General features: G+C 43.5%; 1 protein-coding gene across 2 annotated transcripts; it reads right to left on the reverse strand.

Moving 5' to 3' along the window:
* Nucleotides 1-272: 272 nt before the first annotated feature.
* On the reverse strand, nucleotides 273-22,940 carry PIGU (phosphatidylinositol glycan anchor biosynthesis class U). 2 transcript variants are annotated; one of them, XM_026100130.2, is made up of 12 exons: nucleotides 22,713-22,935; nucleotides 20,946-21,010; nucleotides 19,455-19,514; nucleotides 18,349-18,411; nucleotides 17,116-17,225; nucleotides 15,243-15,343; nucleotides 13,190-13,287; nucleotides 10,906-11,060; nucleotides 10,214-10,357; nucleotides 7,449-7,573; nucleotides 5,079-5,221; nucleotides 1,885-2,117 (listed from the first exon to the last, which is right to left on the reverse strand). In XM_026100130.2, exons 1-12 carry the CDS (start codon nucleotides 22,840-22,842, stop codon nucleotides 2,004-2,006), a joined length of 1,308 nt encoding a protein of 435 aa, XP_025955915.1. In that variant the 5' UTR covers nucleotides 22,843-22,935; the 3' UTR covers nucleotides 1,885-2,003. The 2 variants fall into 2 exon arrangements, with proteins under 2 accessions (XP_025955916.2, XP_025955915.1); XM_026100131.2 differs by lacking the exon at nucleotides 7,449-7,573 and having other exon boundaries at nucleotides 273-2,117; nucleotides 22,713-22,940.
* Between the last annotated feature and the right edge of the window lie 2,576 nt (nucleotides 22,941-25,516).

The following is a 25,516-nucleotide window of genomic DNA, read 5'->3' on the forward strand; positions in this document are numbered from 1 at the left end:
GGTGTACCTCAGAGCCCCCTGGTCTCCTCCAGCCAAAACCAGCATTTCCCAGACTCCTTAATCCTGGGAATATTTATTCTCCGTAGATACAAGTGAAAAACTCTTCAGGTCTTGGAACGATAAAAAAGCCTGTTCTTTTCTCCCCATTTACAACAACAAATTAACACAAATCCTGGGGTTCTTCTGCAGCTTAAGTCACACCCCACAACCCCCAGAAATGAATTCTGCTCCTTGACCCCATCCTTGCTAAACACAGAGCACACACGAGGCACTTAAAACTTGCACAGTTTATTGTGCCCTTCGACATGCCACACACGCATGGCAGCCAAGAGCAGCCCTGGCTCCGAGTGCCCACCCACCTCAGCCCAAGGTGCAGAGCTGCTGCATGGCCTCCCCAGGCAGGAGCAGCTGAGTGCAGGATGGGCTGAGCTGGACTCGGAGCAGACCCACTCACTGGACAAAGCGCTAATAGCAGTGCAATAAGGCAAAAGTTATTATTGTCCAGAAAGAAAAGAAAAAAAAAATGAGCTGCCTGGGCAGGGCCTGGGCTTGTTGGTGTTTCAATTGCTCTGTAACAGATATAGTTTCTATTTTGTCAAATTAGCAGCCCTCCAAATTCTTGGGATCAGTGGGGCAAGCTGGCTGCTTCTTGCCCAGACACCAGTGAAAAAGCTTCCAACACTGTGTTTAAGCTAACGCTTCTCAGTGCCAACATGCAACCAGCAGAGAAAGAATCCAGCCTGGGTTGCCCTAGGTCAGTCACATTCACCGGGTCAGCAGCAAAAGCTCTGAAGTGAGCAGACCTGAACATATACAAAGGGAAGGAATGGGGGAAACCAAGGGATGCTGTTTTTTTGTGCAGTCCTCCAAGCACAGCCACAAGATACCATGCAAGAAGATAACACTGGGGAGTGACTATCTCGTATTGTTAAGCTGCTGTGGAACACCTCGAGCCCAACAACTCCACAAAAGTGGCATCTGAGGCTCCTTCTGAATTTGGTTTCTGGTCTTAAAGGGGAGACTTTGACACCTCCTGGTCCCTAGCGTGGGCAGGCAGCTTACTCACTGCAAGTCCCGAACTGCCGTCCCAAGCAACCATGATGGGGATAGTTTGAGTCCCGCACTGCCAAGCTGTGCAATGCTCAGATAAAAGGAATAGTGGGAGTCTATCTCCACAGTAGTGTTCCTTCTTCTGAGACCCTGTAATGCTTCGGTGCAGCTCCTAACATGAGAGTGTTTGTGTTGCTTCAATGGGACACACCAGCTACCCGGTACCCATTCTGCTCCTGCTTTCACCCCACTGCCAGCTCTCACTAGTGGTTTGAGCTCCAGGATGGTGACTTTACCATGAACTATTATCTATTGTCTCTGGCAGCAGCCTAAGCTGTCCTCCTTCCAACGGGTCACCCATTTGTTTCACAAGCTCTCACTGTGCCTAAGCAGACGCTTTTTTTCCAGACCCAACAACAGGATGAGAACCAAGAAAGAGCATCTGAGTTGACTGCAGCCAGGGCTTAGGCACTAATGCGCAGACATTGCCACGTGCCAAGCAGGAACACTACTGGTCAAAGCAGTGAAGGGGGAATTTCCAGGAGACACAAACATCTCCACGAAGCAATGGCAATAGAGTAAACAGGTTATGTTCTCAGCTCTTTCTGGGCCAGAGATTCAGCCCCATTTTTATCCCAGGCACTTCCTCCAGTTCCTGCTGGACTGCCCAGAGTTGATGGCTGAGGTCGCAGCAAAAAGCATGGCTGAGGGAAGAAGGGAGATGCTCCAATGGAGGCATTGTGGCTCCTACTTGCAGCTCTTACAGTCTCTGCACTGAGTTCACTGTTGCAGCTCAGGAGGGTATTCCCAGAACTTCCTCAGCTCTTTTGTTCAGTAGATATCATCCTTGAAGTCCGACCTCATCCAGGGAACCTTCCCCACCCACCCCATACACCCCAAGCTTTGCATGTTCCTTAGAACAGTCTGCGTCCCAAGAATGGTGAACACGATCTTTACTTCAAAACAAGCATGGCCTCTGTCCCATCTTGCCTTGTCAAATAGAGTCCGTGAGTGAGGTAGTACTCCCGTCGGAGGAAGGCATAGAAATAATCCGAGATGAGCAGGATCTGCAGAAGTAAAATGTTCAGACACATCAGTAATGCTTCCGAACAAAGGATAAAAGGGGACATATGTTTGTGACAGACATGGAAAGGATTTAAGAAGTTCTCATGCTGTTCATCATACTTTGTGAGAGGAGACACTGTAAACATGCGAACATTTCTTGACCTTTGTCTTGCAGTACAAAACCAAGGGAGATTTAAACCGATCTGATTTGCTGCCAATGTGTTCCCATAGACACCTCAGCTGAGGAGACAGCAGGTCATACAGTGGCCAAACTGTATGACACTGGCAGGTCCAGCGATGCCAGAGCTTTACAGACCATCTCTAAGCCTCATGCATGACCTTCTTCCATGCAAGTGCTGTAATGCAACCCAACCCAAATGCTGAAAGTCTCTTACTGATGACTGCTACTGAGAACTTCGCAATTGTTACTGTTTTTCAGTTGAAATTTATACTCAGAAAGGGTAAGAGACTTGCAGGCAGAAGAAGAAACACCACAGCCTCATCAGTCTACCTTAGCCTAGTACGTATTATTTCTGTTAAACTGCTAAAAACTTCTGTTTGCTAAGAGGTGAAGGGAAGAGCAGAAAGACCAAAGCTGTGGCTTCACAGCACAATATCCAAGAGCAATATCAAATTAAAGCACTCCTTCTATCCCCACTGCTTTCCCATCTCCTTCCTGCCCCTGTACTGTAGTGCCCTCTCTGTGGGGTGGACAACCGTGTGTTTAAGCTTGCACTCTGGCTCCTTTAAATGGGGAACAGTGATAGCTACCCCCAAAATTACCTTCTTTTCCCCTGATCCAGTTCAGAACATGCTTCTACACAAATCGATGTTGGCATCGTCCTGCTCGGCTAGGGAGGTGAATGTACCTCAGGCTGGAATTGCCTCCAGCCGCTTTGTAATGTGAAATCACAGCTGAAGTACCTTGCCCTAGAACTGCACAGAACATGGAAGTCTGACATTAATCACTAGGTCACTCCTCTCCTCAAGCCATACTTCTGTTGTACTGAGGTGTCACAGTGCTGGCTTCTCCCTAACCTAAAAGTACTGTCATGGGTGAGATCTCAGGGTCAGTTGTGCTGGAGTAGTGTTTACAAGTGACATTTTCTCTACAGCAGTCACCTTGGGCAAGCTGCCTTTGCAGAAGCAGGCTGCACTTCTGTAAGCTCAGGCAGTGACCTGCTGTCTCAGTAACGCCGTTTGTCATTTAGCCTCTAGTAGTGTGAACCTTTCCCATGAACACTGACCTCCTCCATCAGGAAACAGCACCACATAACTGTAGTGGAAAACTTTTCCAGGATCAGACCAAGTAAGCAGTTTCTGCCATAATGTCTATGTGCCACTTCGTGCATCAGTTTGGAAAAACGCATTCATCCAGTTACTTGGGAAAGTCACTCCTGGGAGAGCCTTACCTGAAGCATGCCGCAGTGCTAAGGGGATGGAGGGAGGCAGAAGGCCAGGCTGTCAGACAGACCTTGCTTATATTACTGTCAAATGGAGCTACTGTTGAGAAGCTGCAGTGGCAGGAAGGGAGGATATGGAGGACTGGGTGGAGTCTGAGGGAAAGAGAAGTAGGGCTGCAGAGTGCTCAGGTAAGCGGAGAACGAGGGGAGGAGAACAGGTAGAGAAGGGAAGAGATGCCCAGGGAAGGAAAAAGAAACAGCAGCACTTTTTTTGTGTGCTTGTTTTGCTTAACACCATGGCTGACTACGGACACACTATGTCAATTCCTTTGATTTTTTTTTTTAATTGAACTTATCTGCAGATGCCTCTTAACAGGAAAAGAAAGAATGGGGGCTGGCTGGGGTGAGAGCTAGTTCCTTCTCACAAGAAAACCAGAGAGGAGATTTTTGCTCTGTTTGCATTCATACAGAGCACAAAACCTTGAGGGATCTGCTACAACTTTCTCAAATAGGAAATAAAATCCTCTTAGAATATCAACAACAGGCATCTGTAACTGCAGCTTTACTATTCCTTTCATTCCGTAGCAACACATGTAGTTAGAGCGCTAACAAACCACTCCCAATTTCCTATAAGACCCTCTGAGTAGTATCTCTATACTCCATCTCCTCCCACTCCTTGCATCGAGTCTCTTTTTGCTTTTACAGAACAAGTGTTTGCCCCCATCTATCAAGGGGTGGGAGATGCATAAGCAGGTGATTTTCAGCTCCCAGCAGAATTGTGCCTCCAGTTTTAGGAGAAGCAGACAAACTTAAATGGCTGAGGAACATTCAAAATTATGGCTGCTTTAACATGAAATGAACATTCAGCTCTCACACATGTGAAAATGTCCCAGGATTTAGGGAAGATCTATAGCCCATAGAACTAGCACAGAGAAGACGAGGGCCTTAGAAAAGGTTGTAGCAACTGAGTATGTTGGACCTCATCCTCCAGGGGTGCTAAGCTCTGTTTTCCCTGATGCCAGTAAGAGTCACTTATCTAAAAGGGCAGTCTTGAGAGAAGCAGGCAGAGTCCTGGCATGACAAGGACCCTGTGCATTCCCTCAGTCCTACATTTCAGTGAGTTGTAATACTTTGCTTCAGAAAAAATTGGTATTATGTCCCAATTTACGAGCAGTTCTTGTTTGCCTGCTGTTTGACTTCACTGCACTGCCCCCATGGTCTTTTCCATTTCCCCTCTGAGCTGACCTTCTCCATTCACATTGGCTGTTAGTCCTGCCATACCAAGACACTCTTCCTCTGCTATCAAGCAGCAGGCTACATAACTTGCAGCATAACCTAGCTGGACTGTTAAGCGATAGTTCAAATACTACAAGAGTCCTCTTTCTCATCAGTGGGCCAGAAGGTGAGGACAAGGCAGATTTCAGCTGGATCAAACAGAGTCAGGAAGCCGCTATGCAGGATTATGCAGGATGCAAAGAGCCAGAGACTCACTGTTGCTGACAGGACACCCATTCCATTGCACTCCCCAAAGCGCCGCCTCGTTTGCTTCGCTCTACTAACCTGCCCTATGTTGAAAGTCAACGTGATGGCATAATAAAAATTGGAGTTGGCACTTCCTGCGTAAATCCAGAGATGCCACAGAACGGGGAACAGGAGGGAGCAGACAATGAGCACACAAGACAGGATGAAGATGTTCCGGAGGACTGCAAAAGAAAAGCAAGCTGTTACAAAGATGCATTAAGTGACCAGCTGTGCTCACGCAATGGTGTTTAGGATAAACGCAGTGGAGAGGCACTTGCCAACACTTCTCTCCAACAATCATCTTTCACGTTTTGTTTTAATAATTCTCTTGCCAGATTTAGTAAGAAATTCACCATAATTTTCCTTTAAAATAAACACTTCTGCCTTTGTTTAAGCATGAATGTCTCATTTGTAGCTCCTTCCTTCTAGGTCCTGCTTCCAAACAGATATTCTTCTGCTGAGGACTCCAGCTTTTTAGCATCAAGAGTGCAGCTAAGGCAGAGTGCCTGTTAAAGACTCCTTCATTTCCCCTTCTAAAGACCACAGAGCCCTGGCCCTGTCTCTCAAGGTCCTGAAGGTAAGGCTCTTTCCAAAATGTAGGATAAATATGGCTGAAAGGCTGAGACTCACGCTGAAGATCAAAGATGGCTACTTTGGGCAGCTGTGCTACAGAGGCATTGAAAGGTCCTCTCTCCACAGGGACTTCTGGAGCACAGGGGAAGACATTATCACTCCAAGTTTGCACCTGCTTCAGTAAATAGCAGTTCTCAGAAGGGCCTTTCCACCAGTGCTATGATTCAGGGAGCAGAGCATGCCATTCCCTAACTTTGCCAAGTTGACTACCTAGAGAACAAAATGAACCTATGGGCCATAGGAAGAAGAGATACTTTCTCAGGAGGTGCTAAGAAAATAAAAGCACCGTAAAGGAAGAAACTCACATAAGCCAAACGTGCTGACAAACACGTGCCTTTGGGAGGTGCAAGGGTGGCCAGAATCCATTAGTCTGCATGAGTATATGTCAGACAAAAAACAAGAACAGCTCTGTCTAGAAGAGCTAGGAACTACCAGGCCAAAAGGGATTTTGTTTTCGGTGAACCTGACCTCTGGCAGCAGTATCATAGTTCATCCCAGCACTCATGTTGCCATGCTTGGCTACAGCTCAGCCAATGTCCCTGAAGTTTGCTGAAGGACTGCTGATCATCGTGCAACTGAAGGGAGCTATCCAACATTTCGTGGGTGTTGTCACATCCAAACCTGTTCACGTTTTGCCTTTTTAAACTTCTTGGTCAACAGAATTCAATTCAGTCACTGTGGGATTTGAGCATGAGACTGAAGACTGACCTTCTCACTAGTCATATTTCCCTTGCTTCGTGTGCTTGGTTCATGCAGCTCACCTAAGCTGAATCAGGATTTCTCAGATGTCGACTGGTATGGCTGCGACATGCTCAGGGCTAGCCTGGGGCTTTCTACCCTATTCTGTCACAGCTGCTTTGGCCTTAGCTATCGTTAGTATGAAATTAGTGGAGCAGATGGGCTCAGACAATGCCCCACTCACTCCCCACCACTGATGCTGCAGAGAACCAGCATTTAAATAAAGTCAAATATATCCAGACGACTCTGGGCTCCTGACTCCTGATATAAGACAAGCTAGCTGTTCATAAACACACTTGACCTGGGTGAGAGAAGGCTGTAAGTAAAGCCCAGGGCAGCCTGGCAGGATTGGTCAAAGGAGCTGCTTTGCGGTGACTTCAGCAGGCAATGCCAGGAAAAATGCAGCTCTTCAGGAGTATTAACCAGTAGGCTTGCAAAATCTCCCCTGCGTAGCAAGTCCTAGAGTCAGAGCTTCAGAATCAGCAGGGAGCGCTCTGGAGATTTAAAGGACTACAGAGGCTCATTATGAAGCCCGCAAGAAAAACTGGACCATAGCTTGGAGTAATCCAGTTACTTACACTCTGAGCAAACAAGCAGGTGCAAAACAAAGAACCACTTCAAGAGTGCAGGATTTTCAGGCTGGGAGACCCATAGATTGCAGGAGCAGCACTCAAATCACACAGCCTTAAATGGGAGTGAAACCTTCCATGGCTACATTCAAAGTACTGATGTACTTTACATAAGCTGCATCCTTTGTGCAAGACCGTCAAAAGCTCTTACAGAAAAGTTAATCTTCAGAACAATTTGGAAAGAAAGGGAAGGTAATGTAAAAGTGAGAATTCTCTCCGTGATGTCTTTCAACACCGGTCCTAAAAATACTTCAGAGACTGCATCACTAGAAATCCAGCTTGCTTCCAGATTGCCCAAAGAGGCCCCAAGAGCCTGCAGACATGGGCCTAGTTTGGTTTAGTGGTGACAATTATTGGACAGACCCCCTTCCCATTCCAGATAAGGAACAATGAAACACAAAGAACTTACATCTATAAAGGTGGCTCCAGACTGGAAGGAAGGCCATGTACAATGCAATGTCTCCCACAGTGGGATAGGACTTGAAGATAGAAATGATTGCAATCTGGACAAACATGAAGAACACAGGGTGTTCCCTAGAAGAGAAAAGACACAAAGGATAAGAGGATGCAGTAGGGTCTCTGGAAACTGGTAATTAAGATCAGCAAGGGCACAAACATATTGTGGGACAGGCTTTAAGAGGCTCTCATACCCCTATGCTCTCCCCAGGCAAGCCTCTGCGTGCAGGGTGGGACAGGCTGAGCTGCTTTGCAGAGAAGCAGTACAAGAGAACACACATCGGTTCACTACCCTCACACAGAAACTTTGCGCCTGAATTCAACATACATTTACCTAGCTGCTCATCTCGGCTGCTCCTTCCCAGCTCTGTCTTATTCACAGAAAAGCAATCAGCATTTCCCTTCTGGAGGTTATTTGGGAAAGTCCCCAGTTATCCCTCTGGTATGTCATGATGGTGGTACCGATTCCAAGTCACCAGGATAAGCCCATTGTGAATCCAGGCAATTAGCGGATGTTTTTATCAGAAAGGAGGTAAACTTGTCGTCAATGGTCCACTAGCAATGTCCCTGAGTTATCACTTTGCTCTGGCAATAAAGAACCATTTCCAGTCACGAGTTCTTGCTTTCTGACCCCACTGGCTTATGCTGGCAGGGAGCAGGCATCTGTATAGCCTAATCTGCTCCCTCTTTTGATGCCTGTTACACACCTGTTGCATAGCAGAATCCAACTCACAGATCCATATGGATCAGGGCAAGAATTCGTTATTCCCTCTTAATTACAGTCGTTATGAAAAATGCAGAAGATGTGCAACAACTCCAGTTGAATCATAACATCATGGCAAGGGATGAATCAAGTTCCTCAAATATTTTCTCAACACCAAAATGATAAGCTGTGTCACTGTCAGAGGCTTGTTGGTCCAGATATTCTTCCCAGGGTCAGGGCAGATAGCCCATGCAGTTTTCTGCCTGTTACATGAGCAGTGGAGGGACTAAGGATGCAGGCAACATCAGTTAGACGTGCCCCTTACAAAGAGATGAGGTGGTGACGCCTGGGATTGCTACTGTAGGGTCTAAAGTGCAGCTTTGTTTTTAGAATGAGTGAATAAGCTTTGCAGTACCATAGAGAAATGAAAATGGAGGGGGATGGTAAACATAATGTTCTGGGCAGACAAGCCTTTAGAGTCAGCTTTTAAATACTGGCATGAAACAAGCTTAGAAGACATGGATTTTTTCCTCATCACTAGTGTTGTTTTTGTTATGCTTAAAAGTAAGGATGAAACTGGACTGATTTTGTCCTAAAGAGACAATACCCTCCAAACATAGGAGCCATTTAATTTCTTCTCAGCTGTAAATAAAAATGATCCCACTGCAGCTTTCTGGGGACACTGACAGAAACGGAAACAAGATGAAGGAAAATATCCTGAAAAATATCTCCACTGCAAAAGCCTGTTGGGAAATGCAGGCCTCCAAGAGCCCTATAGCACTTCAGGCATCTTAATGCCCAGAGATATGGAGGCATTTTCTCACACTGCATTCACAGGGCACATAAATGATGTCACATAAGTGACGGTTAGACTGTGACTACAAACTACTCTTAGCCTTCCAAATACACAGAGAGAGAGCAGGGCATGGTTCCAGCAGAGGTAGGAGAGAGCATCTATCTGCTGTCTCCTCAGAAACCTGATCGTGGTTTAAGGGCACTTTGCAGGAAAACAATCTTTCCAGCTCCAAACATTAGCACAGGTTATTAAGATGGCAAAAAAGGACTTCCAAGAGTGTACAAGGGTACAGCTGCAGGAGGTTCCTCAGCCACAGCCCAGCGAGAAAGGGGACCTCAGGAGGTCTTTAGTACAATCTTCTCCTCAAAGCAGGGTCTATGCTAAGTTCATATCTGATTGTCCAAGGCTTTGTCCAGTCAGGTCTGGAAAACTTCCAAGGACAAGACATAGGCCTCTCTTCCAATGCCTGGCTGTCCTTATGATGAATTTTTTTTTTCTTATATCCAGTCAAAATCTTCCCTCTTTCAATTTATGGCCACTGTCTCTCATTCTCCTGCTGTGCACCTCAGTAAAAGGCCTGGCTCTATCTTCTCAGTAACCTCCTTTTAGATATTGAAAAGCTGCTATCAGGTACCTCTGAAACCTCTTCTTCTGTAGGCTGAAGAAGCCCAGTTCCCTCAGCTTCTCCCTGGTCTCTGGCCCACTGACCATCTTGGTGGACCTCCACTGGACTTGCTGAAGTTTATCAACATCTTTCTTGTACCAAGAGGCCAAAAACTGAATGTAGTATTGTAGATGCGGTTTAAAGAGTACCTTCTCCCTTCATCTACTAGCTACACTCCTGTTGATACAAGCCTGTGGCTTGCAAGTGATATGAAATATTTGCCCATTCCAATCCAGCAAAAGCATTATATTTTACTCTACTTAAGAGAAAAAGACTAAAACTTTGGGAATTGAGGATAGCCCTATATAAAACCTATCTTTTCTTGGCTCTCTGATCTAGACATCTGGTGCCAGCCTCATAAGCTTCCACTGGACAATCATGGCTTAGTGTGCTTCAAGAGTTTAAACAACTTTTCATACAGCGAATATGTCAGTGAAGAAAAATACATTTCACGAAAGGCTTTATTCCTCTCACTCCCATGACTGGAGACTGAACAGCATAAAATACAGAACCTGTCAATTCAGAGTCAAAAAACTAGCAAAGAAATATACTTACTTTAGCTTAACTGCCAAGGGAATGGTGTAGAAGAACACGTTGATTTGAAACACACATACAAAGAAAAGACTGAAGTGCTCAAACATCTCTGCAAAGAAGTACCAGAAAAGGCCAATATTGGGTGTCAGATCTGGAACTGAAAGGCTGAAATTTAAAAAGAAAAGTCAAGGTAGCATTTTTAAATGGTTGTTTTTCACTGCTTTTGTTACATTAACAAATCATTGTGTGCTATTGAACAGAGGACCTACATTTTAAATATGTGAAAGAGAAACCAAAGAGGTGAAAAACTGGAGAAAAAAGGGGATTAATCCTTCCTTATTCCCCTCGCAAGATCTAAACCACTCCCGAGCAGACATTTGTCTAACTTGCTTAAAACCTTTAGAGAAGAAAATTTTGCAACCACAGCAGTGGTTCAATGATCAAACCCATTTTCAATCAGCTCAGTGGAAAAGAAGCAACTTCTCTCACCTATTCCTCACATCTCCTGTTTTCTCTAATTCTTGCTATTACTTAATTAACAGAATTTAGCTAATGCCAGCTCTCCTCCATACACCCTTTTTCTTTTCCTCCATTGCCAGTAGAATCAGAGATCGCACATTCCTCGGGACAGGGAGTGGGGCTCCTTTATGTGATGCACAAGAAACAACACACAGGGGCTTGGACTGAAAAACAGTAAGAATTCTCATACTTACATAAACCCATAAACAGATGGGATAAAATCCCAGGAGTTGAGGAGGAAGAAGGAGAGGCAGATGATCACCACCAGGCTGCACAGGTACAGTGCTCCATACTGCATGGTGTAGAACCAGAAGCTTCTACTTTTTAGTTTCACTGGTATGAATTGACGCTGAAAACAAAACACAAACAGGCAAATATCCCTCATCAGTTGGAAAGACACAAGCAAGCCTGAGTGTTCAGAACATCTTTTTAAATTGATGAAAGAAAGCATCGAATACTGGCACTGCTGCACTGGGAGGAGCAGCTTTCAAGCACCACCTGTTTGAGGTTCTTCACTCAGACCAATTAAGTCATACATGTTACCCATATTTCCAGAATTGTGCTTGAAAATCAAGTAGCTAAGCTGGTCATTTCTGCTTGCAATAGAACAGATTAGTCAAATCTAATGTGTTCAATGTGAGATTTGCACACACTTCCTCACAGCTACACTTCTGTCTTATGTGTTTGTAACACTATCCTATTGCCTGCCTTCCATCCCATTAACCCATGTTGCGGAGATGTCCGAGAGGCCTGCCCATGACCCACCACCCTGTGATGCTGGGTACTTACTACATGGACCGGCACTGCTGAAATCAAGGAAAGAGGATATCCAGTGGCTTCCTAACCACAAAGGAAATACTCTGAAAGGTTGCATCTCCAGAAAAAGATGACTGCTGCAGTCCTGCCCCTGCCACATCTCCTGACAGGTCATCAACATGCCCTTGTCACATAATATGACATATGGGTATTTCACACCAAGAGGTCTAAAATTCCCTGACCGTGCACATAACGACAAGTATATACACAGGGTCAAACGCCTTCGGAAATTGCTCAGAATTCTGCAGCTCCAATTCAGTGATGCAGCTTTTCCATTTAGTACTGGTGTTTATACTGGCAGGAAATGTATAGAGAGACAGCTCTAACCGTCAAGGACTCTTTGTGAAGCATGGTCAGGTCCCTCAGTCGTAGCACATTTAATGCCACTAGCTGGGACACTGTAATCAAATTTACCAAGGATTTTTGGCAGGACAGATTAGAGACTGCTGGAGAAGAGCCACTTAATTCTGTACAAAGAATGCTGGAAATTCATTTACGAATTTGAATAAAAGAGCACAAACTAGAGCACTCCCCTTTAAAATCAGTTGCAAATTAGGTATTCATATACCAAAGCACTTATCACTGCTTTCAAACACAATGCTCGCTTGTATCTTTCTACTGCCATGGAGATATACAGCTTAAATGAAAGTTCTAAGAAAACAACTGGGACCCACATACAGAAAATTAATGATCCCCAAAATTAGCAAACTAAAAAAGCAGCACTGATTCTGCACAAGTTCTTGTCTTGCAAAGAGTAAGAATAATAAAATATCTGGAAAAAGAGACATTTCTGTCAAATAATAAGGGGAGAAGAAGGGACTAGAACTGACTCTTGATTTTCTTCTGGAACTGAGGGATTTGAGAATAGACTGTAAGGAATCTGTAGTTAAGATAAGCTATAAAAATCATGAGCAAGACAGGACAGAAGCAACTAAGACAAGCTAAGAGAGAGATCAAGGGGAAGCATGCAGGCAAACTGGATGAATCAGACAATTCAAATTTCCTTCTGGTTGGCCACCCCTATCTAATTCTCCCTATTTCACTGCCCAAGGACTGCAATGTTCTCCACACGTACTGTCTTCTGCTCAGTAGCAAAGAGTGGCCTCAGCTTTAAACCTTTCTGCAGATGTGCCTATTAGCCTACTGATGGGCTAATTTTGCCTGGAGCAGTGTGTGTCTGCCAAGCTGGTGGGCACCCATGAATGATCAAGGTCAGCCCTGATGGAATTCAATAACCACGCTGTTAATGGGGAGGGAGGGAGGCATAAGGGCAACCAGCTGCTTTGACAAGCATATGCCTTTTGCCCTTAAACTTCAAATTAGTATTTCTGGGGTTGGGTGATTCAAACCTAAGGTTCCTTGTTCAACCACAGCTCAAAGACTTGTGTCAGTGCAAAGGAAACGCTCTCAGTCTAAAATCCTCCTTGTTAATCACATGACACAAGGAATATCACATATTTCAGGCAAGCTAAACACTAACCAGTTCTAAAGATGACTTTCTGCTTCCTTCTCTCCATGCGCAAGCATTCTCATTAAGGCTTGAGGAGAGAGGCACTTTTTCTGAAACTCAGTACTTGCCCCTGACTCCCCTCTCCCATTAGCTGAGAACTGCTCCTGCACAGTTATGACCAGAAAACAGAGATAAAGTTAGAATTCACTTACCTGTAGAAGGTAAAGAAGTGCCGGAGCAAACAATGTGAGAGGGTATAGTGACTGGTAGGTTGCTAAGGCCAGGAATACTGCACTGAGGAAGGCACTACCTGCAAAGAGAGAAGTTCATTCATATGGAAAATTTAATAACAGCAGCCCTGGAGACAAGAAGTCCGAAGGGAAAGAACTGCAAGGGCTTTACAAATACCAGAACACCACTTATTGGGTAGCAAAACGTGTCCTGGAGAGTGCCTTTTTGTTAACTACACTTTTGAAAGGAGAGTGACTCATACCCAAATGATTCTCCTAAAAGAAAGAAGGTTTATATCCCCTATAATTTACATACAGAAAGAGATTCATATAACCCAGCCTATATATTTAGTAGCCACTCAGGCTGGCTCCTGTTTATGAGGGGGATCACATTCACTTAAGTCATTTCCACATGAAACAGCTGTTACAGCGGGGCATGCCAGATGCCACTGTCACCAGAATGTGTCAGGGCACTCAGCAAAGCTCTGCATGCATCACAGGTGAAAATCCACAGCTGAAGGAGAGAAGTGGCATTAGCCCTATTCACCGATACGAAAACTGAGGTATAGAAAGGACTGGTCCAAGTTTTTCCAAGTGGTCTTTATAGGAATGCCTCTGCTTGAGGAGGCCTTATTTGAGGCATCTCAGGTTGAGGTAACTGCTGAGTACTCACATTGCCCAACCACCTTGTTTATAGCTGTGGGGCTGCCTCCCACCAAAGATCAAGTCCAAAAGGTCTCAGGTTATACATCAAAAACCAGAAGCACCCAGCGCAGTATCCTGGTTAGAACTTTTTGTTTTATGTCACTTGATCAAAGTTATTAGTAAAAATACAGCCTAGCAAGACTCCTGACTCAGTACACTGGGCTAATTATCAGCCGTATCCAGTCACTGACATCAAATACTTGGTAAGCTTCTCTGCTTCCATCTTTTAAAAGAGAAAGTAAGCCTCGTGATAAGTCTTATCCAACTACAGTTAGAGTCTCCTAGGCATAGCCTTCCTATGCTCCATTTTACAGAGCATTACATTCTGCATAGCGCTAAAGAACTGGTACCTGGAAATCACTGTCATAATCTGATATTCTCTCTTTGCCCACTTTCAACGCTAGAGGCTGCCACACACCAAATCAGGCAGAGAACACACAGGACAGCAAATACCATTTTGCCTAAGACAAAACTGTCTGTCTTATGGTGGCAGTGAACAGCTAAAAATCAGTTTAGCCAAATGGACCCTGCCCATTTACTTTAGCAAATGCTTTTAAATTAAAACCCCTCCTGCCTCAATTAGTCAATAACTGGAGAAAATTTTTCTTCTGGAAATACTAATGAAAAACCAACTATACCAGCTTTCTTTGCAAAGTCTGGTTCTGGGCACTTCTAGAGACTAGATAACATATTGGACTGACTTTTCCTCTTATCCAGCAGAGGCCTTCCTAAAAAGTACATGAGCAGAACGAATCATGTGCTCACACATTTTAGCAGCGGGGGTTCATAGAAGAGACAGAAACCTGGTTTCATGTACAAAAGGAACAAAACAGCCATTCTGTCATAATCTATTCAACTAGGCTAGTATGGGTCTTTGTTTATTGTTTCTTATCCCCCAAAGCTCCATTAGCATATTTCAAACCAAGGTTACAATTGTAAGTGAAAGCCAAGTAACAGTTGCAGACAACTTTACTTTAAGGATTTCCTCATGTAAAAAAGAAAAAGCAGCTGAACATTATGTCCTCCTAGACTACAATGCACAGGCACAGGTTTCTTTGTAAACAGAAAGTGACCCAGGAAAAGACAACAGTTTTTAAGAGATGAAACTCCTAAGCACTGGGATGAGAGAAAGTTTTGCCCTGATGGTAAAGTCTCTTGGGCTCTTGTGATTTCAAGTAGAACTTAGATATTGTTCCAGTCCAAGTTCTGATGTGTCCCACTGAAATCTTTGTAGTAATCACATTTGTAAAGATCTACATCGATTTAATCTATTAGTTTTGAAATCTTTACAGAAGGGCATGAAGAATAATTTTTTTCCTCAATGTGTTACCTTTTATTGTAGCTAAAATGAAGAATGCAATGACAGTATTGTTGATAGAGCAGGTGGACTTTGCCACACAAGACATCACAGTATAAGGATTTAAGAGATAGCTGAAAAAGAACAAAACCTCAGGTTATATGCATGCCATTCAAAGGAGGTAACATCTAAATAAAGAGAAGTTCAAAGGAAAATAAGATGCAATTTGCCATTTCATTTTATTTATTTATATCTTATGGGTTCCTTGCATCATCATATTAACTTAGCTAAACTGGTGCTTTTGTCTGAAGCAAAACTCAGATCTTTGGATTGTAGCCTAGGACACAATGGCCATAGGGAGCAAACTGCAGAAAAGGAGATGGTTGGGAAGACATCTAAATGTCCTGTTCGGTCCTAGAAAGTGACTATCAAAATGTTCCTTGCTTCTCAGAAGCTATGTGCATATAGTCAGTCAGATCTACAAATGTTGGGTCCAAAGTTAAGTTCTTTCTGCTTCTCACATCTGCTGGCTCTGAAGAAGTAACAAAAATAAGACAGAAAGACAAAACCAATTCTTTCTGGTACATTAGTAACTCAATTCCACCTGTGCGCTCCTACTATGGTAGTACAATTCCCTGGATTCCCCACAGCATGATCTGAGCACAAGAGTCACTCCTACACACAGGAGTAATTAACTGACTCTCAGCTCCCAAGGTGGCAGTTTAAAATATACCAACTTTTTATATGCAAATTCAGTGCAGCAAACCCAGAACAAACTTACTTTCCAGAATACAACTACACTTTAATTAGTAAGGATGCTGGCTTCTTTTGGAAATGAGAATTACAATGATCTCATTTAACTAGGTAAAAGTGCAAAAAGTGCTGTGAAGGATTATCGATAAGCAAGATAATGGATTGATCAATCTTGGTATAACTACATCAACCATCAGACTAAGAAGAGGGGGCTGGTGATTTCCTAATTATCTCCTTACACAAACATTTTTCCTACTTCTCTGGGTACTAGTCTGGCTTTTTTCCTGTGTTTCCAGACAGAGACAGCCTAATGCCATCTTTCCTTTGCCACTGTACACCAATGTTAAATAAAAATATGAAACAGTCTGCAATTTAAACAGACATGAAAGAGACAAAGATCCATCTTTCTCACTCTGGAGAATTTACCATTTTACAAAATTCATATGGTGACAAGAAAAAATAACAACCTATCTAATGAAAAACTCTTTTCTGAGCCAGAATAATTTTGTGTAATAATTTTTTCAGGTCAAAACCCTAATGAAAAAAACAATTCTTTAATTTTAAGTACCTTACTTGTACATTCTCTATTTTAACTGAAGCTTTCTGAAATTAAAAAACATGTGAAATAGACAGAGGAACACCAAGACATGACATTATTAAAGCTGACAACTTGAAAATATCTTTGAACTATTAGAAAAAATCCTGGGATTTTCAAATTTTGATATGCAGCAAAAATTTTGTCTGATTACTCCAAACTCTCCCCCCCACCAAAAGAAAAAGTTTGTGAAAAGACACCTGAAACACCTGGGAGGTATAAAATTAGTTTTGATGACATAAGCATATAGGCAAAATAAACGGGAATGAGATCTACAGAGACACAACATTCTTGCTACCGAACTAACGACCTTAAGCTGTTGAGCCTTTCTTAGAGGCCCTGAAGAAATTTACTTTTTGGCAACATACCTTTGGAAGAACATCTGCTTTTCACTTTCAACTGAGTATTCAGGGCTGAGGAGACGTTATGTGCAATAGGAAATTCACACTTTATGAAAAAAAAAAATCTTCAACAAATGTTGAAACACCAAATCGAAAAAATAAAAGCCAAGGGGAGATGAGGAATCAGCTGCCACAGCCTAAAAGAAGCAATACTTACAATAGTGCTACCTTGAGGGGGATGTAGTGCATTTCCATGGGCGTCCGGATGAGTTCAGCCACGTCTGGTGCATATTTGTCCAGTTCTATTAGAAGCTTTTGCTTTTTAAACTGAACAAGGGAGAATGACCAAAGACTGTCAGATGATGAAACTCCCTGTTTCTTATTAATTATGATATCCCTTATTTTAGAACCTTCTATGAGTCCCATGTTTGAGCTAAAACTCTGCTATGTGAGGTGTTGTACAAACAGAAGAAACAAAACCTCTCCTTCCCCAAATACTTAACAACTGAAATTGAAGACAAGAGAGAGCAGATAATCTCCATTTCTTTGAACTTCCTTAATTGTCTGTGTCTATCTCTTGAAACAGTTGACAGTGAATTTACCACATCAGAGTTTAATACTCTCTATCTTCCTAAAGTGCATTTGGTTTTCCAATGAAAAGTTGACTTTATAAATTCATTGTTCAACACACAAGTCCCACAGAAACCAAGCCACAGCTACGCAGCCTTTGTTATTTTGAAGATGTATACTTCTATGTAAAACCTCCTTTACGGATGCAAAATATATCTCCTTCATCAATCTTATTCTATGATGCTCTCTATAGAGACAAAGGAGAAATCTGAATTACGAAGTTACTGAACTATGTCATGATGAGACAGAAGGAGAGAGATGCTGACAATAAATTTTCAACAAGCAAAATAACTCACAGGCAGGATTTATACATGCCTGCAGTTTTATCATGACTTCTTTCTTTGACCTGAAGCCCAAGTCTTGCTAAATCCATAATCTAGTAATTAAATTCTGCATACTTCAAACTTCCGCAAGAATCAATACACGTTCCAAAATCTCACATCTCCTCATGTGTTGTGACCCTAGAGCTGTCTGCATTTCATTGACTGTCGTACTCAAGAGTTAGTCAGATTCTTTAAACTCGCTTCAGATTAAAGGACCTATACCTCTGAGGTCATCACTCAAGTGCAGTGTACTAGCTGTGGACACCAATTTGCTTCACATCATAATAGCGCCACAACAGAACTGAAAAACATCCTAGCTGGCTTACTGCATTCAGTCTCCGTATTTGCTGATCATCCAGAGATGATCAGATTTACTTGCTACTGCTAAGCAACAAGGATTACTTGATACCGGATTCCCTGGCACATGTTTTCTTTGGCACAAGATATTTATACCTGTTGGGAGAAGGAGGACCAGCAGCACTGGTAAGTCAGCTTACCACTACTTTGTTGAAGTCCTGGATGGCCAAGTAAAGGGCAATAGCAGTTAGCACATCAGTGATCTAAGAAAGGAAGGCAGAGAAAGACTGACTTTAACAAACAAATGGAGAAAAAGATATTGGGCACTACTGCAATCTTGTTGACTTCAGCTTACAAGAACACAAAAAAAGCTTTAAAACCACTAACTAGATTGCTGATTTGTATACTGGGATTCACGCATCACCACTGAGCCCTGAAGCCATGTGCTACACTAAAGATATTAATATTTACATGGCAAGAGAATGGGGAATTAAGGGAAGGCAATTGTTAATGGAAAGAAGTATGCAAGGATAATAGAAAGAATTACTGGTCTAATCAGAGCAGAGGCAACACTGAGGCAGCACCCAGCTGGCTAAATCCACTTGTCCAGTAATCCAGCATGACAGTGCCTTGAGTGGTCTCCAACTTACCAGGCAGCAGTCCAGTCATCTGAACAATTAGCATAAGCACAACACAGATGGCTGGTAGATCTACACGTGACCAGCCGAGAAGGTATCTGAGGATAAAAGCTCCACTAGGTGACTGGCACAATCGGCTACATGCTTTTTGCCCTTCTGAATTATGCAGAACTCACCGAATAATTTACAACAAAACACACTTGGAGCTCTGGCCCACTTGTGCTCTCACTGCATCTCTGAAGTTTGGTAGTGGATTTTAGTGAGAAATAATGCAGTGCAGGGACACAGAACAGTAATCTGGGGGGAAACAAATGTTATTATTTTGACTGTTTACAGATTGCTTGTTTTTTTGTGGGACGCAAAACCCTCTGTACTTGTAAGAGGTAAGCTTTGAAATCTGAAACCAATTATCAACTTCCTGTCCCTCTACAGAGAGTACTCATCCAGCCAAGAACTGACAAAAAAAGAAATAATTTGCAGAGCAAGGGAGAAACCTTAACTTGCATTTGTATAGGCACAGCTGCCTCTCTAAATAAACCACGAGGTCAGGAGGAATCTGAACAACACGGAGACTGAAGGTCCCTGATTCTTGCAGGAGTGAAAGGAAAGTCATACTCAGCATTTCGCAGAATGGGGCCTTTCAGGAGGAACTTTTCAGGGGCACTTACCATGAATACCAGCTCAGCATATTCAATCAAGAAGTGAAAGAGGTATATTATCAGCGGGGTCTAAGAAAAAGCAGAAGGGAAACGCATGTCAAATATTGCCAATCTGCCTTCAGATGAAACAACTGATAATTTGAAGGAAAAAATGTAGTAAGATCATGAGAGCCCGGAAAAGGTACTTTTCCTTAGACTCTTCCACAGTGCTGTCACTTTACAGTAACATGATTCATCAGACCACATTGACTGATCTTTTCCCTTAAAAAGTTCTCAATACATTTTTTAAAAGATACCATCAACTTTGAAAATTATATTTTATTCAAAAATTTCAATTCCACTAGCATACAGGTAGAGTTACAACAGAAATCATTAAAACAACAGCTTTGGAAAATCTTTTTTTTTCTACAGAAAATCTTCTTTTAGTTTATTTGCACTGTAGTTTTGAAAGTATTTCCTACACAGCTGGTTTCACTGTTTAGCCTGTTGTTTAGATGAGTCTTTTATAAACCAAAAAGGAAGACAGCATGTTAACAACATATAGCAGTGGGACTACAATCCTATTATCCTCAAATTCCCATAGCTCTTCCCTTTTAGGGCAAGAGGAAGAGCAGGTTTAGAAATTACTCCTTTGAGAGAAGAGATACTATGCTTACATGGTGTAAATTGAGTCTTTACTGTGTGAAAATGTATTTCTTTTAAAATACTTTAAAAATAATATGATGCTATAAATAAGCATTGAAAAATACTTCACAGACTGGGAGGAAGTTACATTTTAACAACAGGAATTTATTGAAAATAAAAAGTTTTCAAAGCTATACAGAGTATCTGACACACATACATGATACTTAGTATAAGTGTACTTTGATATCAGTAAGACTATTCAAGCACACAAAACCCCACAGGTGCTTACATGTTTGGAGGAATGACGTGCTTCCCAAGATGGGGAATTATTGTACTGCATGCTTGTGCTAATATTAATATTTCTGCAAACGCAGTAGCAGACTGGAGAGCCCTATCCACCACTTCTCACACCAGCATGGCTTTCTGCTGGCCTGGCAAAACACACACTATTACTGTTAATCCACCGTAGTCATGTAACAGTGCAGTATGTTTGGGAAACTCAAGATGCTGCTATCCAGTAAAATTGTGTTCAAAATGCCAGTGACACTTTCTCTCCCTGTTCCTGCCTCAGAAACATTTGGACACGAATAGAGTGTTCTCATTCTCACAGATTTCTGCAGTTCTAGACTTCTCACGTGCAGTAACAATCACACATAATGTCTATAATTTGCACAGCAACTAGCTATTATGTGATAAACTGCAGTTCCTAGTTGTGCTAGTCACTGCATGGAACCATCACATAAGCAACTATATGAATCCAAGTTCTATGAGGTCTCTGGGATAAGAGAAGTCCCCAACCTTCACTAGTCCACCAGCAGTAAGATTAAGAAACGTGCCACAGGAATATCATGTTTAAAATGAAATATGCATACCAACCTCGTGGAAAATAGCTCCAGAATATGGCGAGACCCCTAAATCCAGCAGAGCTAATCCTTCGACCACTGAAACACACAAAATGCCTGCATTAGAATTCTGCAATGTGGGAAGAGAAAAATCTCATGATGGTAAAAACATAGTTTTTAAAATACCTACAATGGTAAGCGTCACACATTGAATCACCATCTGAATGAATGACACAAAATTGCACAACAAGCAACTAAAATTGAATGTTTTCTTACTTCTACTATGCAAATTTCTTCAGTGACTGAATTCTGAGTTATGATTTATTTACTTGCTTCAGGCAACTAAAAATGTTATAGCTACAGTTATAAAATCACATGTGGGATATTTACTGATTTTTAAGTCACCTGTTATATGATACATAGTATGTACACTGGAGAAATATTTCACTCTCAAAGAACGATCATGACATTCCCTTTTAAAGTGCATCTGTGCATTTAAAAAAAGAAACTCTATAATTTGAACTATTTTGTATAATGAGATGTAGAAGGACCCCAAATGCCCCAAACCTGATATACACAAAGACCAGAAATTAATATACATTATCAGGCAATGCTGAGAGCTTCCTCTGTTGTTGAAACCGGCTGACATCGTGCAGCCTTAGTTTTGACCCTTTGCAGTCACGTAATTAAAGCTTGTACTGCAATGCTTGCACACATTTTTCCACAAGGTCTCTACCTTGCTGAGCATGAAGGTCCTCTGGGAATTAAGCAGAGTATACAATGAAAGAAAGTATGGGGTATGAGTCCATATGTTCCAGAAGTCAGAGGGAAATGAAGCAGGAGATTGCAGAAAGTAACAAGAGGTTCTAAGCTCAGCGATATGCTAGAGAGGTGGATTCTGTCTCTGCCACAGAGTTTCCGTATGATGGTAGATGTTCAACCCAGACTTTTCAAGCTGATCCTGCTTGTGCTCCTTATTGTTTTAGACACCTAACTTGGTGCTATAAGGTAAGATTTAGAAAGTGTTCATTGTTGCAAGGACATTTTGGAGAGCTCCATTTTGAAACTATGAAATGCTGTCCAGTGTGAAGTAGGGCCCTTATAGCTTCAGATATACTCATGCTTTTGATCTTTGTTATTTTGTGCTGCTTTTTTTCCCCTGAAGACTGCAGATAATATTATGTGCATAATATCAGTATATTACTTTTTCAAAGGAACAGCTTTAAACCAAATTAAGGCTCATAAGGGGCTCAGATGCCATAGAATGTTACAGAAAAGCCTTGACTAAACTGAATTCCGCCTTCAGCACAGAATTTGGAGCATACCTAGGAAACAACGCGGGGGGCCACAAACCGAACAAGGGAAATAAAACGAAGCAGTGAATAGCTATGCATGAACTGGGAATCATCTAGTCCTGTCCGCTACATGATGCGGCACCCATGCAGTTACAGCATAAGGAAAGGGAGTCGATCAAGGCTGCAGACAACCTGTTCAGTGCTGGATTTTGCTATTTTCTTGTTGTATGTATAGCTGAGATACAGTCCATTTGCATAACTGCAACCAAACCAACTGCACACAGTGAGAAAACGCTCCGTGTTTTGCATTAGGTCTTAAGCTCTTCCTGCCAGAGCCGGGTCCCCGGCAGTCAGCGGCCCGCGCTGGGTCCCGCCACGGGCGCAGAGCGCTGCCCGCCTGCAGCCGCACACTCCGGGCGCCTCGCGGCCCGAGCCGCCGCCTCCCGCCGCCCTGCCCCGCCACCCCAGGCCGGGCCGCGGGCCTCCGCCCGGCAGGGGGGCCTCACCTCGCTTCCAGGCGTTCAAAGGCGAGGCTACTTCGACCCGCTCGGAGATGAAGGCGGCCAGGCTGGAGCGGTACAGCACGGCCCGCACCGTCACGGCCACCAGGATCACCAGCACCAAGGGAGCCGCCATCTTAGCGGGGTGACACCGGCCCGGCCACCGGCTGTAGTTCCCGGGCGGCGCTGGAGAACGGGGCGCCAACGCGCCAGCCTGTCCGGGAAGACTACACTTCCCAGGAGACCCTGCGGCACACCTGCCTGCCACTTCCCGACACCACTTGAGAGCTACGGCGCGAGCGGTGAGGCAAATCTAGCGGGAGCGCGAAGGCCTTGGGCCTGTAGCCCCTCCCGGCGGTAGTGGCCCGCCCGGGGCACCGCGCCGGCGGCCTCGAGAGGGGAGGTGACCGACCTGCCCGCTTCCCCTCCGCGAGTCCGTCGGAGCGAGCCTCACCTGCGCCAGCGCCGCAAAGTCGCTTTATTTGGAGGCAGCCGGTGTGATTGCTGTGCAGGAACCCCGCGGAGGGGACGAAGGAGGCTGGTTACGGAAAGGGTCGGCTGTGTCCCGCTGGCTGCACTAACATCTTCCCATAAAGACGTGGCCTTGGCCTAAGCCTCCCCGCCTCACTTCCCCATTTTGCCTTTGGGCCTGGAGTTCGGGGGCCACTTGCCTGAGGTGGGATGCCTGAGGCTGCAGGAGAGCAGCCCGGGTAGTGCTGAGAGAGATCCCACCAAGCCTATGCAGCTGTGCTTCAGGAGCCTCCCACGTATCAAGATTTTGGTTTTATTTGTAAATAAGTGCTCTGAGTGGGACTCCACACATGTAGTTACAGTCTTGGTACTGCTATTGCCCTAATTGCTAACATAGATTGCCAGGAGTTGCCCATATTCCTCGCTAGTGATCAGAAGTGCGTGACTAAACCTCGACAAGAAATTGGAAGGGCGAATGTACCTTTCCAATATATGGGGGTTTCCAACACTAATAATTAGTTTATATAGAAAAAAATCAAGTCTCCACTTCTGGTTTATTTGCCCACAGGGTAAGCATCATCCAGAAAAGTTCGGTTTATTGTCACATCTTCCAGAGAGGTGGCTTTCAGTCTTTTTCAGGCTTGAGGGAGATTAGTCCAAAAGACACACCTATAAAGAGTCTTTCAGAGCCTAAGCACATACTTCAAAGGCCCAGCTGTGAACCAGGATCACGACTTGGTGCTTTTGCTGAAAATTAGTAAAACTTGTTAGTCAGAAAACTAAGTAGAAAACATTGTTCGTATGAAGTTTATGCTCTTACCTTTCTTAGAAAAGCTCTTGCCTTACTCTTCCTGTACTTTATCCAAAACAGAGAGCTAGCTCATCATTTTGTAATAAATTCAATTTTCCCTAATAGGGGATCTAGCCAGTGGGAGACACGGATCACAACCAGTATTTATTAGAATACTTTTTGTTTAATCTATTTTTATCAGTGGAATCGAGCTGTTGTTACTAAAAGCAGACATCAAGCAGGACATTGCATTCTTCTTTGCTGAATTTCATAAGAGTCCTGTTGGCCCAGTTCTCCAGCCTGTTTATGTACCTCTGGATGACAGCCTTTCCCTCGACATAAACTATTCAGGTGTTCCATTCACTTGTGTGCTTACACACTCACTAACAGCTACTCAGCTGGAGCAGCAGTTGGGAGGCTGACCCCAGCTGTCTACTCAGAAGGGGAGGATCGGTGGCTTCTAGGCAGGTGTTTGGAAAGTCCCTCAAACTGTTCTTTGTTTCATCAGATGTATATATACTCCTGTAGCCTTTGTCTGCACGTAGCTGCCACCACATTCTTGGATGTGGTCCAAGTTAAAAAGCCTGATGACAGTGTGTGCTGGTGGCCTTGTAGATGTTTGTCAGGCTCTTGGTGTCCTGAGGTTATCAATTCTTGTGCCTTCAACAGGACCATCAGGCTCCGGAGCTTATGAGTTCTTGGGAGAATTTCACACACTACTTCTCAGCACAAGTTTTTCCTTTCTTCAGCCTGCTTTTTTTCTAATAGTTATCTTTCTATCTACATCCATAGGTAGCCCATTTACACCAACTCACATAAAAAGGGTCTTTATGACAGAAAGGCTGAAGGAGAGAAGAATGGGAAGAAGATCTGGTAGTCTCTTAAACTAAGGGACAGAGTGAGAACACACACACTTCATATTATAATATATAAAGACAATGCTTGTTTTCATGTAGGAAGCCCATAGAATTTACTGACAATGCTGGTGTTGCCATGTAAAAGAGCTGAATATTGCTGAAGTCACAATGTTTATCTTGGAGCTATGCAACTTCAGAGCTGTAGTGTGGACTTGCACCCACCTGAGGGAATGGAGAGCATCTTCTGTTGAAAGGCTGAATGAATCTGGGACATGGTCCATAAAGTCCCAAATGCCACAGAAGATACCCTCCCCATGATTAGTTTGCAAAGACTGGTGGATTTAGATGGTAGATCATATGCCCTTGCTCGACGAAGGTCATTGCTTTATGTTTTTCTAGTACTTAGAAGAGCATTAATCCCTTCATGCTACAAAACAAACATCCAAGGTGCAAGGATTGTCTCTTACTGCACTCACTCCCCTGCCTTGGGATGAGGTAGCACAACTGTTCCAGCTGCTGCCTTCTCAGGGGTTCCTTCAAATTTGCTCCTATCCACTGCCACAGGACAACAAATCTGGTCCTTGAACAACAACAGGGACTTCACTGTTCAGTCAGTCATGTGGGAACTCCTCCATACTCAGGCCAACTGGCATGAAGGCATTGGGTTCAGTGGTAACACTAATTTCCTATTA

The sequence above is a fragment of the Dromaius novaehollandiae genome, chromosome 16 (genome assembly GCF_036370855.1).
Source record: "Dromaius novaehollandiae isolate bDroNov1 chromosome 16, bDroNov1.hap1, whole genome shotgun sequence".
Taxonomy (NCBI): Eukaryota; Metazoa; Chordata; class Aves; order Casuariiformes; family Dromaiidae; genus Dromaius; species Dromaius novaehollandiae.